The sequence below is a fragment of the Phalaenopsis equestris genome, unplaced genomic scaffold (assembly GCF_001263595.1).
Source record: "Phalaenopsis equestris unplaced genomic scaffold, ASM126359v1 Scaffold001053, whole genome shotgun sequence".
NCBI lineage: Eukaryota > Viridiplantae > Streptophyta > Magnoliopsida > Asparagales > Orchidaceae > Phalaenopsis > Phalaenopsis equestris.
In genome coordinates this window covers 24,351-47,614 of record NW_018165492.1, presented here as the reverse complement: position 1 = coordinate 47,614, position 23,264 = coordinate 24,351, and the positions used below count along the sequence as shown (strand labels likewise).

The 23,264-nt window shown below is 33.1% G+C and overlaps 1 protein-coding gene across 2 annotated transcripts; it reads left to right on the top strand.

Moving 5' to 3' along the window:
• The first annotated feature begins 5,464 nt into the window (after positions 1-5,464).
• On the top strand, positions 5,465-22,248 carry LOC110032899 (GDSL esterase/lipase At5g45960). 2 transcript variants are annotated; one of them, XM_020736681.1, is made up of 5 exons: positions 5,465-5,804; positions 5,913-6,031; positions 19,738-19,965; positions 20,894-21,164; positions 21,892-22,248. In XM_020736681.1, exons 1-5 carry the CDS (start codon positions 5,534-5,536, stop codon positions 22,086-22,088), a joined length of 1,086 nt encoding a protein of 361 aa, XP_020592340.1. In that variant the 5' UTR covers positions 5,465-5,533; the 3' UTR covers positions 22,089-22,248. The 2 variants fall into 2 exon arrangements, with proteins under 2 accessions (XP_020592340.1, XP_020592339.1); XM_020736680.1 differs by having other exon boundaries at positions 5,466-5,804; positions 5,901-6,031; positions 21,892-22,243.
• The last annotated feature ends 1,016 nt before the right edge of the window (positions 22,249-23,264 follow it).

The following is a 23,264-nucleotide window of genomic DNA, read 5'->3' as shown; positions in this document are numbered from 1 at the left end:
TTTAGGTCTTCAATCTATCGTTTGGTCTACCGAATCTTAACTAGCACATCATCCACATACACTTCAATATTATTTCATTTTTTATTGCAAAAATCACATCCATAAGATGCTTATACATTGTCCTAGCATTTTTCATTACATTACAATAGTAAATTCCTTTGTTATTACTAAAAGAAGTTTTCTCTGCATCAGCTGGGTGCATTTTAATTTTGTAGGCCCCAGAGAATGCATCCAAAAGCTTAATTATAAGTGGCTCACCACTGAATCCACCAAGTTATCAATCCTTGATAGAGGATAACCATCTTTCAAGCAACCTTAATTTAGGTTTGTGACAATGCATGTCCTCTACTTTCCATTGGCCTTCTAGAGATCACAAAATTGGAAATCCACATAGGGTATTGCACTTCTCTGATGTAGTCAGCATCTTTTCGTTTTTGTACCTCCTTTTGGATGGATCCCACTAGCATTGTAGATGAGTTCTTGATCTTCTGCTTTACTAGTTAGACGGATGGATTGACGTTCAATCAATTTTATGTTGCATTGATTGGTATGCCAAGCATTTATGTCACTAACTAGGTGAAAATGTTTCAGTTCTCCTGAATGCTCTGGATCTAAAAATCTCTCTGTCTTTCATCAAAAGCTTCCCTGATTAGAAAAAAATTATTCAGTTCTTTGTCAAATGTGGGATCTCTAGGGTGGCCTCATTGGTCTTAAGACCCCCTCCTCTTAAGTTTTGGATGTCGAGTGGGTCATGTTTCACATTACTGATGATTGTTCTAAGTTTTTTTTTATGGTGATGATTTATCCATCTCCTAAAAATTTCACTGCAACATGTCAAGTAGAGACTACTACCATGAAATTATTTAGAAGTAGGCGACTAAAGATGGCATTATAAGTTAGTGGGGAATCTACGTAAAAGAAATCATAGGTGAAGCTGAACTTTTTCTCACCTTCTGCCCAGCTAACTGCAAGTCCAATTATTCTATGAGCCTCTTTTTGCTCACTCAAAAAACCATATAAGCACAATCATTTTGTCATTTGATAGACTCGGTTTGTCAAACACAAATTTAAATGAAATACTAAGAGAACTCCTTGTGTCAATTAGGATGCTCTCTACATGATAGTTATTGAGCATGGGAGTCACGACAATGGAGTCATTGTACATGTTCCCCTTTGAGGACAAGTAAGTGTTTGTCAATAAAATGGGAGGAAGGGTTTTTATCCTCGAGGTAAAGGTAATGGTGCAGAGTTGTCGTATTTGGTGTTTCTTACTATTAGCTCACTAGGATGACTTAGTTCCTCCAAAGATTGTGGGTACCAATTACTATATGGATGACATTTGTATGTACTGGCCCATCGGGCACTACCACAATCGAGGCCTTCCACCGCCTCTGGGTTGCGGCTCCATAAGTTACAATTCCTTCGACTGCCTTTCCTTGATCAATTCTTTGATCAAATTCTAGAAGTTTCTACATTCCTCGGTTTCATGGTCAAGATTTATGTGGTATTTACAGTATTTCCTGGTATTGCAAAGGGAGGCTCCAGCTCTCATTGGTGAGGCTTTCTTGAAATACTCTTTACCTTAAATGGGGTCTGCTATTTCAGCCATGGAAACTCTCAAAGGAGCATTCTGACGGCCCTCATGATTATGTTGGTTTGTTCATAGTGTTAGGCAGACGATTTGTGATATCAAGTAGGTACATGGTCATGACTTCTCGCCTAACCTCGCTGATTACCGTTACGATTGGCTCCATTGTTGTTTCAGGACTGTAGATTTTCATATCATGAACGGACAAATGGGTATGACTTTTCTTTTGATTGTCATCCATTACTCTGCGACGGACTCTTATGGGGTCTATGTCGATTACTCGGGTTCGGGAACGTTCTCATAGGCCTTGATGTATTTGTAGACCATCTCCAGTAATTTGCCCAAACTCTGGGTTCCATCAAGCTAGATCAGAATGAAACCTCTCAGACTTCAGACCTTGAGTCAGGGCAGCTTGTGTCATGTGACATGAGTCAATTCTTTACAATTTTTACTCCATACAACCCTACTTTTTACCTACTATTATTTCTTATTTATCATGGTTCTATGCTTGTGAATGTTTTTTTGGTGACTTGCAGGTTATAGGAGATCGAGCACGCATTTTAGAGCAAAAAAAAATCAAGTTTGGGACTACCCAAACTGTGATGACTACACTGCTTTATCAATTGTAATAGCATGACCACACTTAGATCAAGCATGACCACGCTTCCCAATCAACATGCTGGCGTAACCACATCAGGATTAGGCATGACAACGTCGGGATTGGGCGTGACCACGCCGCTTGATCAATAGCTATGGAGTGACCATGCCGATTTTGGGCATGACCACACTTACAAAGCAAGAAATATTTTAAGAAAAAAATTTCTTGCCAATCCAAGGTTAGGGCTATAAAAACTTATTTATGACAACTTGAAAGGGGGCTAGGATCATCAAGGGCGACATGAGCCAAACATTAAGGAACTTGGTGTGAGAGAGAGCTTCTCTCTTAGGGCTTTCTTCCCTTTTTGAGGTTGAAGTCCTAAGGGTTATTTTTCTTCATCTTCTCTTTTTTTTTTTCTTACTGTTAGGAGAGAAAATTGTTTGTATGAGAGGGTGAGCTTCTATATTGGTGGAGAGTACAAGTTTTTTTGGTAAGCATTTACTTTCATGTCTTGCATGCAACAATGATTTTCATGGACTTATTTTTCATCATTCTTTTTATCATGTGGAGCTAAGTTCTCTTTCGTGCATCTATTTGATGTAAGTCTCATGGTTTTTATGGTTTTCTTTGATTATTTTTCTCATGATGTTTTCTTGAGCTTTCATGTGAAAGTTATTATGTAAACCTTAATCTTTCATTTACTTTTGACCTGGCTAGACAAGTAGTTAACATCCTTTGTCATCTACAACTTCTGCTTAGTAAAATAATCATATCCTATTAGGATTTTGCAGCCTAGAAAGGAGATCAGAAGAATCCTGGGAAGCATGGGGTTAAGCGAAACTTAACTTCATGGTTTTTTATTCTTCTTATGACCTAGGCATAGGCTTAAGACGATCATTTTATCCATGTTGATAACAATTACATAAGGAATATTTAGGAAAACCACAAACCACCATGATACTTGAATCAAAGAGGCGTGAACCTCATCTCTCTTAAAGAGTTGTTTTATTTCTCCACTTGTTTTTTTCTTTATTTTGCAGGTCATGCTTTTATTTTGTTTGTGAGTAGGAGTGTATGAATTCAATCTCTTGCTTTTGATCACGCTAAACTAGGTATAGATGTTTAGTAAACTAGAGATTCACTCTTTAAAATAATTTCTTAGCCCTTTCCTCCTATGGTCGGTATGTGGTACTCTAAATTCACATTATTACTTGACAAATATACTAGCCTAAGGTTTTTGAGTTTTCACCATGTCGGGTTTTAATTCTTTCACCTCCAACATTTCTCATTAAAATTATGTAATAAATAAACGCGGACTCATTGGCCCTCTACTTAAGCTGTCACAGGTATTGGGTGCTTTTCTTAAGATTTTGGGAACTGGTAAACTGTGCAAGGAAAAGTTTCTTTAAGTCTGAGAAACATACAATTATCTTGATTGATAATGCATTGAACCACCTTAAACCCAATGATCTCAATGTAGTAAAGAACAGTCGACATTTAAATGAATCAGAAACCTTCAGCAGACACATTGATGATTGGAAGGATGCGAACTGATCATTGGGATCTAGATGTCCCTTGTGGGATTCTAATGTCGGGAGTATAAATTTTTCCAGGGATTCAGCTCCCGAAATCTGGAGGAATAAAGTAATCTTCTGTTGTCACAAAGCCTTAGTACACCAAAATCATTGCATTTCCACCATTGGGGCAGATCCGACACTATCTTGATTCTATGATAGGTGGACTCGAGGTGGTCATTCGGATTTAACTGTCCCTTGTATGGCTTTAATGTCGGGAGTTTAAATTTCTTCGAGGGTTCAACTCCAAAGATCTTGAGTGATAACACATTCTTTGGTTATCGAGGCACCTCAATATACCCAAATCGTTGTATTTCAACCATTGTGGCAAATCCTGCACTATCCTGATACTGTGATTAACCATTGGAAGGATACAAGGTGCTCATTGGGATTCTAAGGCCGGGATTTTAAATTTTTTCGGGGATTCAGCTCTCGAGATCAAGAGGGATAACAAATTCTTCGGTTGTCGAGGCTCCTTAATACACCCAAATCATTGCATTTCCACCATTGGGGCGGATCTGACACTATCCTGATACCCTAAATCTTCGATTCTCTATAGAACGTGGTTCAATCTTCTCACTATATGTGTCGGCACCTCTTCTCAAGGAGGTTTCTATGTTTCTCGCTGAGCGTGTTCATCTCCCAAAGTCGCGATGACTCCTAAAGTTGTGACTGCTTTAGGGACTTCTGTCATCTGTCTCGACATCTGATTTGCTATCTGAGTCCTCAACTCATGCTATTCTAGTTATACGAACTCTTCCACAAACTGCCCAATGCGTTCTACGTTCACTATGTCTCTCGAATTGTCCTCTTATTATTGCGCTCCTCATCTTATTGACTGCTTGACTCCACGTTCACCACACCTTTTAGGATGTTGAACCTCAAATTATCTGGGGGCACAACCAAGGAATAGAGCATTAAAGAGAAGAGAGCAATGTAGAGAGAATACAGTAATGAATAGTAGAAAGTATGTAACATTCATTCAAATATATTGGCATAATTGTTAATTAGAAAAATAAGTTGAAAAAACGAAGAGACAACAACAACAAAGTCGTATTCCCTCTACGTGGGGTCGGCTACTTGAATCCTTTTTCTCCATTGCGTCCTATTTAGTGTCATATTTTCATTTAATTCTAATAAATTAAGATCATTTTTTATACAATAAGCCCAAGTCTTCCTAGGTCTACCTCTACCTTTCTTAACATAATTAGAATCTAAAACATTTAGAATCTAAAACATCTACAACATCTACTCTCCTAATAGGATCATCATATGGTCGACATTTAATGCGACCAATCCATCTAAGACGACTCTCTCAAATTTTATCTATCACTGGAGCTACACCAACCCTATCCCAAATATATTCATTTTGCATTTTGCCTCTAAGCTTAAATCCACTCATCCAACAACTCATTCTCATCTCCGCAACACTTAACTTAATATTATGCTTCTCTTTTAAAGCCCAACGCCATAGAGCATGCAACAAACTGAGAACAAGTAAAAAGAACAGGGAAAATGCTGAAAACTGAACTTCAGCAGATGCACAAATCCAAGCACAAAGGTCTTTTGAAACATCTTCTATTAATCATGAAAACAAAATCTAGAAAAAAAAAAAAAGGAACAGAACACATGATAAAGGCCGACAAAAAAACAGAATTAGAACATAAAATATTGTTTTTTTTCTGTACAACTTGCACGTGACAAATATATTAAAATTATTTTAAGCCTTTTAATAGCTGCCACAACCAAAGATTCTTATTTCCGCACACAGCCATGGCTTTGAAGCTCTCCAAACTGATCCAAAAACCACTCTTCTTCTTCCTCCTCTGCTCCTTCACCAAAGCTAAATCTCAGGTCATCAATGGCAGCCAGAAAAGCCCAGTTTCCGCCATCTTTGCCTTCGGAGACTCGACGGTCGACGCCGGCAACAATAACTACATTGCAACTCCAATGAAGAGCAATTTTCCACCATATGGAAGGGATTTCTTCACTCATATTCCTACTGGGAGGTTCACCAATGGAAAACTCATTACAGATTTTGTGGGTAAGTTCAGCTTTCAGCTTATACAGATTATTTTATAAAAAAAATAGTGTTTGTTACTGTGGTGAGTTAATGGATTTTTGGCTTTTTTATAATCAGCTTCTTATTTAGGCATCAAAGAGGAGCTGCCTCCTTACTTGGACTGGTCATTAGGGTTAGAAGAGCTCATGACTGGTGTCAGTTTTGGATCAGCTGGATCTGGACTTGATCCCGACACTGCTAAAATAACGGTAAAGTTTGCGTTTTCTTATGTTGTTTATGTGTGTGATTATTTGAAAGTGATTTTGAGAAATCGATTTTGAGCTGCCAGGTTCTAAATCGACTTTGATAAAGCTGATTTTACTTGGATATATTTTCTCTAATTTCAAGTGGTAAAAAGATAAGTAATGAAAAACTAGAAGTGAAAAACTATTAAGTTCGAATTCTTATTAATATTTTATTAGTTCTTTTATTATGTCTAATATTATTATTTCTTATTATTATTTAAATTACATTTATTATTATTATTATTAATATTAGGGAAAATTATGAAAAGAAGTATGGAATTTCAAAAAAATTTAGAAAAGGTTAAAGGCGATAGTGTTGGGGGCGCGGCGCTTTTATATATATATTATTAGACAATTAAATATTATTATAAATATTATTATTATTTACTCTACACATTAACAATGATATTAAAATCAATTTCTACATTGATTAACAAATTGCAATTAATTTTTAGTTAACTAAAAAATTAAAGTTTAACAAATAAAATAAGACCAAAGTATAAAAGGATAACATAATTTGTAACATCAAGTGAAAGAGCACAGAAAATTTGTATGCAGTGTCCGATCTGTACCATTGAAATACATTTTTTTTTTATTTTTTTATTTTTAGAGTGGGGCGCACTCTAAATTTTTTACAGTCTAGATCGGACACCGCACGCAAATTTTGTGTGCGTTGTCCACACAATAATTTTTCCCCCTTTCACCTATAAAAGCTCCCCCACATACCTCCTCACAATTTGCACCTAGTTGGTGATTTCTCCTTTGCTTTGATTCTCACTCCCTCCTTTGACTTTCTTCTTCTGCTCCTCTCCTAATTAGACCATTTTTTGGTAATTATAACATTAGCTTAATTATATATATATATATATATAAATATAATTTGGATCAAAGTGGAAATGATTTTAGGCTATTATAATGCTAGTTTTGCTTAAAATTATTCTTGAATTACTAAAATGCTGCCCAATTTTTTAAGAAAATTGTTTTATCCACATCATTAATTTTTTACACTATTTGTTATTTTTTAAAATTCTTTACAATACGCTCAATTCTCTAATTTTTTACCAATAAATTTTTGTCTCACGTCGTGCCTGTAAATTTCTCAATGTTTTAATTATTTTTGCTATGTCGAATCCCTATTCGTAATTTATTTGAACTATTAACAAAGCATTGAAATACTGCCCAAAATTATTATAAATTATTTTTGTTGTGTTGAAATGTTACTTGTGTCTTCATGATTTTGTCATACGCTTCATGATAAGAAGGTATGAATAATTTAGTTTTATGTCAAGTTTATTTAAATCTCAATGCAATTTATTTTTATTTATTTTATGGTGTATTACTTTTTATCACAAAAACACAATAGAAGTATATTTAGGCTAAAGTTATATGTATATGAAATATAGTGTTTTTTAAACTATAAAAAACTTTGTCAAAAAGACCTAAACTGTCCAAGGAGAGCTTGAAATGTGAGCTATATTTGTAGCCCTCTTATCTCCTAGAAGTTCTTATAATTATGAATGCATTTTTTTTTCATTCCATATATTGAACAATTAGGTAGAGAAATACGAAAATTCCGCAACATATAATTCAATACAAAGAACTATGTTAATATTTATTATCTATAAAAGTTTTTGAAATATTTTTAAATTTCGTATGGAATCTTGTAATCATATATTTGAATTAGGAAAAGGTAGTATGAATAAAGAATGTATTTATTATTTATTATCCAAACAGACATCATAGGTATAGGTGTCAATTATGTCTTATAGAAATATGCCATTTATGTTTAAAGAAAAATCATAAGTTAGATTATAGAGATTTCATAAAACCAAAAGATTATACTGATATGCCTAAAAAAATAAAAAAAACTAGATTTTGAGTTAGAAAAAATAAATCTTAATATCAAAAAAATACTTTTTAAATTCGAAAAATTAGAAGAAAAAGAAAGAGAATATAAAAGTGAAAGACAAAAAATGGCAGTGAAAATAAAAAAGTTAAAGTTAACTATAAATCTTCAGAAAAAGAAGAAAATACTCAAAAATTATTAACTTCAGAAAAAGAAGAAAAATACAGATCTTCACGACATAGAAGAACATACTGAAATAAATAAAATAGATGTCACACAAACAAAAACAACTGAAGCAAATAATTACTCATTTCGTCCAACTTCTTTAATAGTAGTTAATGCCTTAATAAGTTTAGAAGATAAATCTCAAATAATAGTTCAAGCAATAATAGATAGTGGAAGCACTACATCAGTAATAACTAAGAACTTATTACCTAATAATTTTAAAAATTATTATCCTACAAATACAACCTCACAACAAGTACGAGACCAACAATTACAATTTAAAAAATCTCTAATGAATAGCCAAATTCAATTTTTTCTTGATAACGAATCGTTAGACTTTTCAGAAAAATATAGTCTACCAAAAATACTAGTTTATGAAGCCAAAACAAAAGAATTTATTCTAGGACTCAATTTTATATTAAGTTTAGATGGAAAAATAAATATTTCAAAAAGTTTCTTAACAATTAGCAAATGAACTTCAATTATAACTACTGATAAACATCAGAGTTATGTTGTAAAATATGGTGGAGAAAAAATAAATAAAACAAAAACAAAAATCTTAACACTTGATTTGAACACTGAACTTTCTAACTATTTAAATTATTGTTACAAATAAGATAAAATATCAACTTATCAAATACCTAAACCGTTAGAAAAAATATTTCAATTAGCAGAAAAAATTCAAATAATAGGAGAAAATCCCTTAAAATATTGGGAAAGAAATAAAGAATTAGCTAATATACCAATTATCAATAAAGATTTAATTATAAGAACAAAAGAAATAGAATATAGTCCTTTAGAAAAAGAAGAATTTAAAATTCAAATAAAAGAATTAAAAATTTTAGGATTAATTAGAGCCTCTAAATTAGAACATAGATCAGTCGCATTTAGGGTAAGAAACCATGCAGAAATTCTTAGAGGAAAAGCTAGAATGGTTATAAATTATAAAAGATTAAATGATAATACTGAAGATGATGGATGCAAAATACCTGATAAAGATATGTTAATAAATTTAATACAAGATAAGAAATATTTTTAGTAAATTTGATTGCAAATCAGGATTTTGGCAGATTAAGTTACATGAGGATTCTACAAAATGTACTGCATCTTTAGGACAATTTCTAAAAAATACACTGCATATTTCTAAAAAATACACTCAGTATATTCCAAAAAAAAAATGGATAATATAGTTGAACATTTGGATTATCACAACGCCCTTAGGACATTATGAATGGTTATTTATGTCTTTCAGATTAAAAAATACACTCAGTATATTCCAAAAAAAATGGATAATATAGTTGAACATTTGGATTATGTATTAGTGTGTGTGTGTGTGTGTGTGTATATATATATATATATATATATATATATATATATATGATATTTTAGTAACATCACATAATCTACATGAGCACTAAAAACATGTCGAGGAAGTGTTAAAATTATGCATTAAAAATGGAATAATATTATCTAAAAAGAAGATAGAAACAACAAAAAAATATATTGAATTCTTAGGACAAAAAAAAAAAAAGAAAACGAGAAATAGAATTATAAGACCATATTTCTAAAAAGGTATTTGAATTTAATGATAATAGAAGATACAAAAGAATCATCCAAACCCAAGAACCATTCGTGTTCTAGGCCTAATATCTCACTCATTTCTTAACCAAATTGCTTGGGGTTTTTTCTTACACCTTCATTTAAGTGAGACGAACCTCTTTAAATGGTCAAATACATATGAAATACAAGTTCACTTCACAATAATGGAATCGGGGTAAGATTTAGCGATTTCGAGTAATACCTTTGCCCAAGAGGTCGGACCTTGATTAGGTTGGTTGGAGACGATCGCCTTGAGTCCACAAAGCTTCTCAAAGTGTTGCCTTGAGCTAAGGTGCGGTCTATGTATGATTTCGACCGAAGGGTGGCTCGGGCTTGCTCTAAGACTATGTAAGGGTGCTCAGGAGAGGGGGCTTTAGATTTTTGAAGTGGTTTTGAGGTCTGGCAAAGCTTGTGGAATTGGCAATTTGAAGCCTTGAGAGGTTTGGTGAAGTGGCCGAAAAGGTCCTAGATTTGGATGGTGAAATTGAGCTTAGACAGTGGCAATGGGTGAAAGGATAGTTGGATTGCACTTATGAGGTGTGTGAGAAGCTCGGGAAGCATTTGGGCAGAATTTCCACTAGGATTTGGACGATGATCAAATTTGGTCGTAGTGTGCTATTTATAATTTTGGCCAAGGGGAAGGCCTCAGGTTCTCATTGGTTTGTGCAATTAAGCTGAGGTGGAGGGCCAAGCGACGTAATTGTCCAATACAAGGGAACCACAAGGGATGGGCTCAATTTTTGGTTTAAGACATGGGTGGCCTTCTCGGTTTTGGATTTTTCGGCCACTAGAGCAGCCGATCAGGCAAGGATGGTGGCTAACTAACTCAGGGAGATCAACGGAAGTTTAATTGTGATTAGGCTTGGGGTTTGATGGTTGATGGCATGGATAAGAGAGTTAACCATATTTTGGGGAGGGGTTTCCATGATTTAAGGTACCCTTTGTCCATGGCCCAAAAGTGGGTGTAAGCTAGGATTGAGATGGCTAGATCACATGGTTAGAATGAGCTGGGGTAATTGGGGTTAAATTAAATTAAATGGTTAAGGAAAGGCTTGGTTTTAATCTTAAAATGGGATTTGGGCTTGAGGTTTGGCTTGGATTAAAGTCAATCAAAGGATCAAATTGATCAAGGAGAGTGTCATGAAGCATTTTGGAAAGAAATTTTGTGGCATTAGGATGGTTACATGGCCAAATTTAATGAAATTGGTTGGTAGGCTCCATTTGGGCATTTCATTTGGGATTGGAATTGGGTTGAATTGGGCTAGAATTTTGTTCTAATTAGGCTTGTGTTATAGGCCTAATATCTCACTCAATTCTTAACCAAATAGCTCGAGGTTTTTTCCTACACCTTCATTTAAGTGAGACGAACCTCTCTATATGGTCAAATACATATGAAATACAAGTTCACTTCATAATTAATGAAATTGGGGTAAGATTTAGGGATTTTGAGCTATTCCTTTGCCCAAGAGGTGAGGCCTTGATTAGGTTGGTTGGAGACGATCTCCTTGAGTCCACAAAGCTTCTCAAAGTGTTGCCTTGAACTAAGGTGTGGTCTATGTATGATTTCGGTCGAAGGGTGGCTCGAGCTTGCTCTAATACTATGTAAGGGTGCACGTGAGAGGGGGCTTTAGATTTGTGAAGTGGTTTTAAAGTCTGGCAAAGCTTGTGGAATTGGCAATTTGAAGCTTTGAGAGGTTTGGTGAAGTGGCCAAAAAGGTCCTAGATTTGGGTGGTGAAATTGAGCTTAGACAGTGGGAATGGGTGAAAGTACAGTTGGATTGCACTTAGGAGATGTGTGAGAAGCTCTGGAAGCATTTGGGCAGAGTTTCCACTAGGATTTGGATGATGATCAAATTTGGCCGTGTAGGGGCTATTTATGATTTCGGCCAAGGGGAAGGCCTCAGGCTCTCATTGGTTGGTGCAGTTAAGCTGAGGTGGTGGGCTGAGCGATGTAATTTTTTAATGGGAGGGAACCACAAGGGATGGGCTCAATTTTGGGTTTAAGAATGGGTGGCCTTCTCGGTTTTGGATTTTCGGCCACTAGAGCAGCCGACCAGGCCAAGGGTGGTGGCTAGCTAGCTCAGGGAGGTCAATAGAAATTTAATTGTGATTAGGCTTGGGGTTTGATGGCCAATGGCATGGATAAGAGAGTTAACCATATTTGGGGGAGGGGTTTCCATGATTTAAGGTACCCTTGGTCCATGGCCCAAAAGTGGGTGTAAGCTAGGATTGAGATGGCCAAATCACATGATTAGGATGAGCTGGGGTAATTGGGATTAAATTAAATTAAATGGTTAAGGAAAGGCTTGGTTTTAATCTTAAAATGGGATTTGGGCTTGAGGTTGGGCTTGGATTAAAGTCAATCAAAGGCTCAAATTGATCAAGGAGAGTGTCATGAAGCATTTTGGAAAGAAATTTTGTGGCATTAGGATGGTTACATGGCCCAATTTAATGAAATTTGTTGGTAGGGTCAATTTGGGGCATTTCATTTGGGATTGGGTGGTTAGGTTTGATTTTGGGGATGTTTGGATTGAATTTGGAGGTTTTGGGAAATTTTTGAAAATGAGGAGCATTTTGGTAATTTTAGGTTGTATAAGTTTATTTTGTGAATTTTGTGGAAATTAGGGTACTTCGTGAAATTTGAAATTGTTTGGAGTGATTCAATATGATTTTTTGTGAGGAATTGGGAGTTTGGGTGATTTTGGAAATTTTAGGGTTCTAAGGGCATTTTGTAATTTTGGGGAAGTTTGGGGGTAAGAGGTCGAAGTGAAGTTTTGGTGAAATTGAGGCTCATTGGACATGGTGATCATACAAGCCATGGAAACCCCTCCCCTAAGGTTATAATACCCATGGGAGAGCTCATTGTGGATCCTCCACATGTTGGTCCTGGCCTCCTGGTCAAAGGCTAAGGGCTTAGGACCACCCACATGAGTTTCTAGAAGAGTGGGGGATAGGTCAAGTGAATGTGATTTTTGTGTTTTGGGTGTGTGTGAGGTTGAGACCAAGACCAAGTCACCCAAGGTTGTACTAAGGCCTGATTAAACATATAGGAACTCACTCTCAAGTCTCCACATGTTGGTCGTGACCATCCCGAATGACATTTAGGGGCTTGTGACCACCCAGATAGGACTTCACAAGAGGAGTAAAGATGTGTTTGGAATTGCTATGTGGGAGGCTCCATTTAATAAGTTATCTAGTATAGTCAACAGGAAAGTTATATGGCTAGATCCTAGGCACCTAAAGAAGAGAAACTAGACCTCATCAAAAATGAGGTCAACACCTCCCAAACTTGTTGCATTGACAATATGTAAAAAAACAATCAAATTACTTGTAAATACAAAGTCAAATGTGCCAAAAAGTGAATAAAAGTTACAGTAGGTTAAGATGTATTTTAATTGAATATATTATTCAAACTTACTTGTATTTGCATTTTAGGGAAAAGTTGTTTGATTATGCCCCTTATTTTTACAAAAAATCACACACTCTTTTGCTTGTAGTTCTTGTCTCGTCCGTTGTGTTTCTAATTCTACGTGTCCTTGTATAATCTTATTTTCTTCTAAATAGAGGGGGAAGAAAGTAATGATACATTATTGTTGATTATACAATGGCTTTTATTCCTTCTGGGGTATCATATGAAATAATGATTCATACGTCTAACAATATGAATCAAAGGTGAATTAATTTCAAATAAAAGCTTTGTGGTCCAAACGTTTAGAACTCAAAGCCGCAATTGCATGCACATATGATATGTGATAGATTTGTGGCTTACTGCATGTGCATGAGCAGGTCTCTGGAGAAAGTATGTCAATACAAAATGCTCTATAAGCCGAATCAAATATCTGATACTTAAGATAATTTATGTATGTAGGTTGTAAAAACTGGCAAGCTTCGTGCTCAATTCTTTGTAGAATTGACCTTGTGCATGGAACAAAATTTAAACTTGCCTCTTTAATCCATTATGACACATTACTTGGTCATTTTAGAAATAAAGCTACTAAATTATGATAGATAATACATATAAGATTCTAAATTGGGAGACCTCGTGCACATCTTAATGCCCTGTTTAAACATTCAGATGCATTTGTTGTCATTGCACCAAATCGAGAGCCATCATCTTGTACTAAAGACCACTCCAAGATATTCAACCAATCATATGCCTCTTTTTAATATATTTGATATCATTCATGTGTGTATGAAAAGTGCATAGTTCATCAGTTTTTTCTGTCCAATATATTTTATCACAAATACTATTGTCATCTCCTACTGCAAAACATCATATGCCTTTTCAAAATTTCCTCATAGATGACGCAAGCACACAAACTAGTCTTGCATGTCCATCTAATATTATACACATATCTTCACAAGTCTGAACGACTTCTACCAAAAATAAACTATAACCTCGACTCAGTATTCCCATATTCCATTACTGCAAATGCAAGTGAATACAATCCACTATTTCCTTCTTTTCTTAAAGCAACCAGTAAAGTCCTTCTATACTTCCCTAGAAGGAACATGTCATCCATACTAAGAACAGGTTGGCAAATTCTTTAACCATATATAATGTGGCCAAATGGCTAGAAGATACTATGGAAATACATATTATTTTTAACTTCTACTTTATAAATTATTCTCATAATTTCACTCTATATTGCTTTCATTAAGCAAAATAAAGAGCAGTACGACTACTCAAAGTTGCCAAAATTGATTTTATAGCCTTTCTACATGCATCCCATTCTTTGATATATGTAATACTGACATTAAATTTAGACTCCATTCGAGTAATGATTTATGTAGGCTTCAGGTCTAATTGTTGTCGTAGAACTGAACCGCGTAGTGACATATGAAGTTTGAAGTGCAATTTCATTGTCCAGTTGACATAATTGGATTAGTCCATGTATGTGATGCCCCAATTATAGATATTTTCCATGCACCCCTTAATCACTGACTTTTTTACGACTTTATACGCCTATGACATGGATGAGATTTATGATTATATTGCACACGCTGCACTGCAAGTCTCATTTTATTTGAAGTCATTTTAATATGATTTATGTCATTCATTATCAACCAACCATTCAAAGCACATTGTAATGCATCCTTACATAAAAATATCACTCCCTCAAATAATACATCTGGGATGACATCATCTTCATGTAATTTGATTTATGAGAGCATCATAATCTTCAACTGCATCCCACTCTTCACTTGTATGAACTGGCCTTACAAATTGATTGTTCTCTATAGTTAAATCTAACATCTCTATGTTTGGCACTGCATATTGGTGTAATAAATCATGGCTTGGTAATATATTATTCGTCTCACCATCTTGCCCACTATAATACTCGTTTGCCACCACTCGCTCGAGTTTTCATTAGTGCCACTATCCATGATTTCATAATTTTTGGTGTTAAAATCTAAGTGCGCACCTTACAATTCTTGTTAGGTGACAGGCTCAACACGTCTACTAATATAAGGGTGTATTGAACGTGTTAGATCAAACGATGAATGTGTATGCTAATCATTAACTGGTTGGTCGAGTATACTATAAAATCCAAACTCATACGTGTTGAATGAAATTGGAGTTGGCCTATAAAGTAGAATTCATAGAATTTATGGAATTTATAGTACATATTTCTAATAATTACAACAACAAAATATGTATTTTTCTTGTACCTAAATTTTTTTGTCGCATGCTCACTAGGATCTACATAAGGGTGTGAAGGATCAACAATGTCAGAAGCGCTAACAAGTAATGACTCACTGTCGACAAAAATAATTATTGTGGCCTTTTTCGCGTCTAACAACATAAATTCACGTACTTCATCATAATCAATAAGAATTGCAGCAAAACAGCCGCTCACCGACAATCGACAAACTATATTTATGGTATATCTTGACCATCAGGACTTAGTAGATATAGTAGTTTTCTATTCAATTCATTTAATGTCATTAACTATTACACATGCACGAGGCAGTTACGTCCACCAACATAACTGGAAGTAAAGTCTTATGTGACCATCAAAACATATTTAGTAGATATAGTATTTTTCTATTCAATTCATTTAATGTTATTAACTATGACACATGCACGAGGCAGTTACGTCCACCAACATAAGTGGAAGTAAAGTCTTATGTGACCATCAAAACATATTAACAATCGTGACATATTTGTACTCACATTTTAAAATTAATTTGATCTGGTTTTACATTTGATTTTATTTCTACTTGTGAGCTAAAATTTAATAGGAAATTAAGATGAATATGGGTTATAAGCGTTAACTTTTCTGGATTATGCAATTTGTAAATCCATAAGGATTATTCTACTTTGTGTTGTCATAATAAGAAGTGATGCAGGATAAGAATAAAAGTAATTAAATTTTCTTTGAATTTAAACAATTTTAAGATAAAATTAATTGATACTCGTACCTTTCTAATAAAAAAGTACGAAACAAGATCCTGACAGCACGAGAAAAATATTATCCTACAGAATATCGAGCAACCTTTTACAAGAATACCATAATGAAGAAGAGAAAAATATGAGAGTGAAAGTGATAAAATATTAAGGTTAATTCTTTTAAGACTCATTTAATCTTCTATAAATGAGAATTTTTAACTACTAATTTAAAAATGTTAAAAATTATATGAGGTCTGTATGGGCTTTTGTCACACCAGACAGTCGAGATACTACGTCAACCTCCTTCGAACCAGTCGCCATGAGTCATTGGGTTTCCCGACTATTTACATATCAATACAAGTTTAAATCATTGTTATTGTTTATTTAATCATTAATATAAACATATTTGTATGTCTAAACATTAATCTAATTTCTTTTATCATACTAGAAAAAACTATTTACCTAATTAATTCATATTTCATGTGTTAGAGTATAAACACATACACTTGTATTAGTGTGTTGTATAAACTTATATGTAATAGAAATCATAAACTTGTATCTTAGGCAGTTTATGCTTTTTTAACCAAGTTTTTTGTAGTTTTAAATGCACTACATTTCATAGACATATATCTCTAAAAGTCATTCTACTTTGTGTTGTCATAATAAAGATAGGGGTAATATTACATTAAAACAAATTTAAGATGGATAAAATAATACTCGTACCTTACTAACAGAGAAGTGCAAGACAAGATCTTGATGACACAAGAAATATAATAACCTACAGAGTATCTAGCAATTACGAGAATATAATAGTCAAATAAAAAATTGTGTAAGCTCTATACGGGCTGTTGTTAAACAAGACAGTCGAGGTAATATTTCAACATCGGTCGGGCAAGTAGCCCAAAGCCATCGGGTTTCCAGAATATATATAGATCAATACAACATTTAAATTATTATAACTATTTTCTTAAAAAAATTAATAATTTTGTAAGATTTGTATGGGCTGTTAATATACTAGATAGTTGAGATACTATTTCAAACTTCTACAGACTAGTATCCTTATTTCGTCGGGTTTCTAGACTATATACAGATCACTGCAAACTTTAAATTATTAAATCTATTTATTAAATATCAAATATATTTAAATATATATTTAAATAATAAATTTTGATATAAAATTAGTGGCAATTTTGACATATTGCTAATAATTTAAAATAATTACAAGGAGCATTTCGGCATGTCATAAGTAATTTAAAAAAGTTACGGTTAGTATTTTGATATAGCGCAAATAATTTAAGAGCATTTTGAAATACAAATAATTTATAATAATTATAGGTAGCATTTATAAGTGTTAAATAATTCAAGAAAACTATCGTCAGTAACATTTCAACATAGCGGAAATAATTGAAAACGTTAGGAAAGTTACGAACATTATTTCAACATATTACAAATAATTTATGAAATTTACGAGCATTATTTTAACATGATGCAAAGAATTAACATAAAAAGAAATAACATAATTACACATATGAAATTATATTAGAACAAAAATTTACAAAAACAAAAAATTATAACTAAATAAAAAAAAAAAGAAGGAGAAGAAGATCAGAGGAGGAAAGAGAGGAGCCAGGGAGGAGGGGAGGAGGGGAGGAGGGGAGGAGGAGAGATGAGAGGAGGGAATTGAGGACTATTTCAACATCGGTCGAGCAAGTAGCCCAAAGTCATCGGGTTTCTAGAATATATATAGATCAATACAACGTTTAAATTATTATAACTATTTTCTTAAAAAAATTAATAATTTTGTAAGATTTGTATGGGTTGTTAATATACTAGATAGTTGAGATACTATTTCAAACTTCTACAGACTAGTATCCTTATTTCGTCGGGTTTCTAGACTATATACAGATCACTGCAAACTTTAAATTATTAAATCTATTTATTAAATATCAAATATATTTAAATATATATTTAAATAATAAATTTTGATATAAAATTAGTGGCAATTTTGACATATTGCTAATAATTTAAAATAATTACAAGGAGCATTTCGGCATGTCATAAGTAATTTAAAAAAGTTACGGTTAGTATTTTGATATAGCGCAAATAATTTAAGAGCATTTTGAAATACAAATAATTTATAATAATTATAGGTAGCATTTATAAGTGTTAAATAATTCAAGAAAACTATCGTCAGTAACATTTCAACATAGCGGAAATAATTGAAAACTTTAGGAAAGTTACGAACATTATTTCAACATATTACAAATAATTTATGAAATTTACGAGCATTATTTTAACATGATGCAAAGAATTAACATAAAAAGAAATAACATAATTACACATATGAAATTATATTAGAACAAAAATTTACAAAAACAAAAAATTATAACTAAATAAAAAAAAAAAGAAGGAGAAGAAGATCAGAGGAGGAAAGAGAGGAGCCAGGGAGGAGGGGAGGAGGAGAGATGAGAGGAGGGAATTGAGGAGGGGGATGGGGGATTTTTATAGTGGTGGGAAGGATATAGCAAACTATGTCTGCAGCAATAAACACCTTGCTTATGCTCTCTTTTATATATTTTTTGGTGTGCACCTCCCCCTAATTTTACAAATTATGATGCTATTTCATTAATTTGAACTAATAAATGAGCTCCTTCATGTCTAATATTCAATTTATACTTGATTTTTCATAAAAAAAGCTAGTAAACAAGTTCAAAATTCAAAATAGTTTGATTTTTATATAAAGTTATTAAGAAATAATTTTATAAATATAAATAAATAAGTAATTAAATAAGTTTTATATTAGCATTTGATTATTTTGTGTTAAGTAAATAAAATAATATATAAGTTGTAACTATTCTTTTAATATTGTAAATATATATATTAAGTAACTATTTCATTGAAGTAACAAAATAAAGAGTAATTGCATTAAGTTTAAATAATATATCATATAAGGATATAACAATTAACAAACTATTTGTTGAATAAAAAACGAGCTTTTTTTTCAACATTAATAAACGAGTCGGACTATGTTCGATTTGGTTCTTTTAAAGTTCATGTTTTGAAAAATGTTCAAATTTGTTTATTTACAAATTTGGACAAATATGCTCAGGTATTAATTGAGTCAAACTCGTGTTGTTCTTCATGTGCACTGGTTCATTTGTAGCCCTAGAAGGTGTGAGGTGAAGAAGATAATATTTAGAAGAGGAGTATGGGGGATAATTTTGTCATTTAGCTGATTTTTGAATAAAAGGTGTTCTTTTTTATAATTTTTCCCATAAAACAATTTGACATGGTCCCAACCCAAAAACATATAGGTTCGGTTCGACCTATTTAACTTTCGGTTCTGATTCAAATTGACAAAAATACCCAAATTTTACTTGAATTTATCTCAGAAGTGCAGTTTCTTTGTACCTAAATGAACATGAGATATTAAATGGGTCATTTGGATCAAATTTGTTGACCCATTTAATCATAAGTGCCAAATTGAGTAAACTTAATGTCAAATTCAATATGCTTAATTTCTTCATACAAAAATGATGAATTTTTACAAAAAAAAAAGACAAACTCATCTCATGTTGTAGCCTTAATGTCCAACATAACTTACAGGATGTGATTCCAGTCCTTGGCCAACTGGATTATTTTAGAAACTATATGGACAGGCTTGATCAGATGATTGGAATGAAGACAAGGGTAGTCATAAAGAGAGCAGTATTTGTTCTCAGTGCTGGCACAAATGACTTCATTGCTTTTTCAACAGTTCCTCTTACAAGAAAAGAATACTCTATAGAAGGTTATCAGGGCTTCCTTCTTGATAAAGTTAAGGAGTTCATCCAGGTTTGTTTCTTTATATTTTATTATGAAATAAATAACTTCTTATTTTTCTTCTTTTGTTTAGCAGCTCTATTATTATGTGCAAAAAAACTATACCAAATGAAGTAGAATGGTGAGCAGTTGCCAAAGATGAGATTCTTGTGGAATATAATTAGCATTATAAGAGTGCAATACGGTTAGAGTCGATGATATATATTCTTGGGCTCGAATTGAAAATTTTGTTGGTGTAGCCTAAATAATTGGGATTTTATTTAATGGGATTCGTGGTGATAGCGGAATGATTGGACCTATAAACCAAGCTCTTATGCGCACCAATAGCAATTGCAAGGGTGTGAGGGCGATGGCATGCGCTTGCGTGGTAATTTGGGTTTTATCGAACTTATGTTACGTGAGCTGTCAAATCCCAAGTCATCTTTAATTAGAATTTTGTCTTCTTTTTGATATATAATGAATTCTTCACATTTTCTAGTGGTTTTTCTCATCTTATTATTTTCAAAGTATATCTTCGTATTTATTTATTTGTGTTTGTGATTTGTCTCTTCACTATTGTTCTTATAACTAAACTTTAAAAATTAAGAAAAATGAATTGAACTAATAAAATTTAGCCGAATCGATTTGATTTTCAAAAAAAATCTTTTTTCCATTTCAATAAATTTATAGCTATAACAATCTAGCTATTAGAAATGATAGTGTGATGCTCATTTTTTGTCACAAATAATTTTTAGAAGCAAAAAAAAAAACTTTAGGTAAATATAATTTGATTCCTTATTTTCATTCAATTTCAACCAAACCACTCAATTTTCTTTAATTAACTACTATAATGTAATCAGTTCCTTTTCCTACTCCTATACTCAAAAAATTTATGAAACAAAAATTGATTATCCCATAAGCATTAGAATGAAATGATTCAATAATATTACTAATATTGTAGGTTTTATCAAATTTTGGGGCAAACAGAATTGTGGTTGCTGGTCTTCCACCAATGGGTTGTCTTCCCATTGTCATTACACTCAAAGCAAATGATGGAATCCATGATAGAGGATGCATAAGCTCCCTCAATTCCATAGCTCTTGACTACAACCAGAAGCTTCAAGCAACACTACAAGAATTTTCTTCTTCTTCTTCTTCAACCGAGCTTCAGATATTCTATGTGGATTCATATAAACCTCTTATTGATATTATAACAAGTCCAGCTTCATATGGTAATCCTTTCCCTTCTTCTCACTTAAATGTTGGGAGATTTTTCTTTATTCAGAAAATGAACAGAAATTTGCTTTGCTAAATAAATAAAAAAAAAACACACCCTTCTTATGTAGGATGTAATTTTTATGACAAAGTTTAGTCCTAGTGATGATATAGATATGGTAATGTCTACATCTAATCAAATGACAAAATCTTAGTTTTTCCCATTTTGGTATTTAAAACATTTATTAGTTTCTCGCAACCAAATGAAACCTTTAGCTTTCATGAATGCTTTTTTACTTACCTTCTCTAAAAATATTAAATGGTATGAATTATTAAGTTCCGAGACATCTTCGCAAGGCTCATTTGGTTGCTTCAAAAATGATAAATTTATTCTATTGTATCATAAATAATAATTAATATTGATTTTAAAGCTCTATAAACACTTTTTAAACCCCTCAAAAATGGTTTCTTAAGTTGAAAATAAAGTCTTAAACATACTTTTATCTCGAATCAACCAAATGCTCCTTGGATAACATTTTGAAGCTGAGAAGATATTGAGCACCAACTTGAAAAATCATTAAGTAAAACAGCAACATAAAGCTCAATTTATAACACATTTTTTGTCACATTAGGTGCCTTTGATCTAGAAAAATTAACTGCTTTTCATCACTTAATCTATATACAAGAACCTCAACGAACCTCTTTCATAAAATTTATCTTTGTTTCACCTGAAAACAATCATAGGATTCATGATGTCATCCGAAGGATGTTGTGGAACCGGATTGGTCGAAGCGGCGGTGCTCTGCAATCCCAAGTCCCTCACGTGCATTGACGCCTCAAAGTATATTTTTTGGGACTCCATTCATCCAACAGAGAAGGCTTACTACATCATGTTTAACAGTTTCAAGCCAGTGATAGACTATGTACTAAAGAGCTACTAGTATGTTTATTTCATTGTTTCACTTGTAACATTTCATAATTTCAATACTAAATACCCAAGAGCTTACTTATATTTCCAAATTGCAAGCAAAAGTGTTTTTTCTGAGACAATAAACAAAGTTCAAAAAGAGGTAATGTGTATAATGGTTGCAATTTACACAAACATATGGTGTTTAAGATAATGTCGCATGTTTGAAAGAGCAGATAAGTCATTTTTTATTTGGGAATCTGCAAGATTTTTTTTAGCCAGTGGCACTGGATTAAATGTTTTAAAAGTTATGAGTGATTTTATGAATAATTTTAATATGCGTTATGAGGAAAAGAACATTGGGGAACTAAAAGACCAAAATGATCAGATAGAGACATTGAAACATATAGGACTTTTAAGGTATCTATGAATCTTTAATATGAATCTGTTCATATCGACATGAATTTACTTGAGTCATTATATATACGATATGAGCTCTTGTTGAATTTAAGAGGAACTCACAAAGTTTAAAAAGTATTCATCAAAGATTAAGCATATTCATTCAAGCATAGGGATATTCACCCAAACACAGGAACTGTTCGCCATGCTAATGACTTTTCAAAGATGAACAACAGCCTATTCTAGGAAAGTTAGCTACAAATTTGAGTACTTAATTCTAGTGCAATCAGATTTAGAACAAAAGAAAAATAAATCTTATTATATGCTTTTCTTATTTATGGAATTTAGTATAGGGAAATCTACATTCTCAGCATACAATTCGAATGTATTTACATATCTCACACCTAAAATTTCATATTTACATATACATGACTTTGAGTTGAATCCAAACTTGTCTTTTTTGTATACACGCCCTGAGAGTTGGAGTTGAAAGGGGAAGAGCAAAGGATAGAGTCAATAGAGAGAGAGAGAGAGAGAGAGAGAGAGAGAGAGAGAGAGAGAGAGAGAGAGAGAGAGAGAGTGTGGTCTAAAATATAGTTGCAAAAAAAGGAGGACGATTATAATAATTACCCAAATGGCTGAATCGACGTGCCTATCGAGGGAAAAGTACATTATAACCACTAGATGCTTTAGTTTTGACTAGTCATGTCGATCGATTGTTTATATGAGATCTCTTTCGGACTGATGGATCGATAAAAGGCATCTAATCGATTCGGTGACAGGTCCGTCGGTCAATAGGTTCATCGGTCAA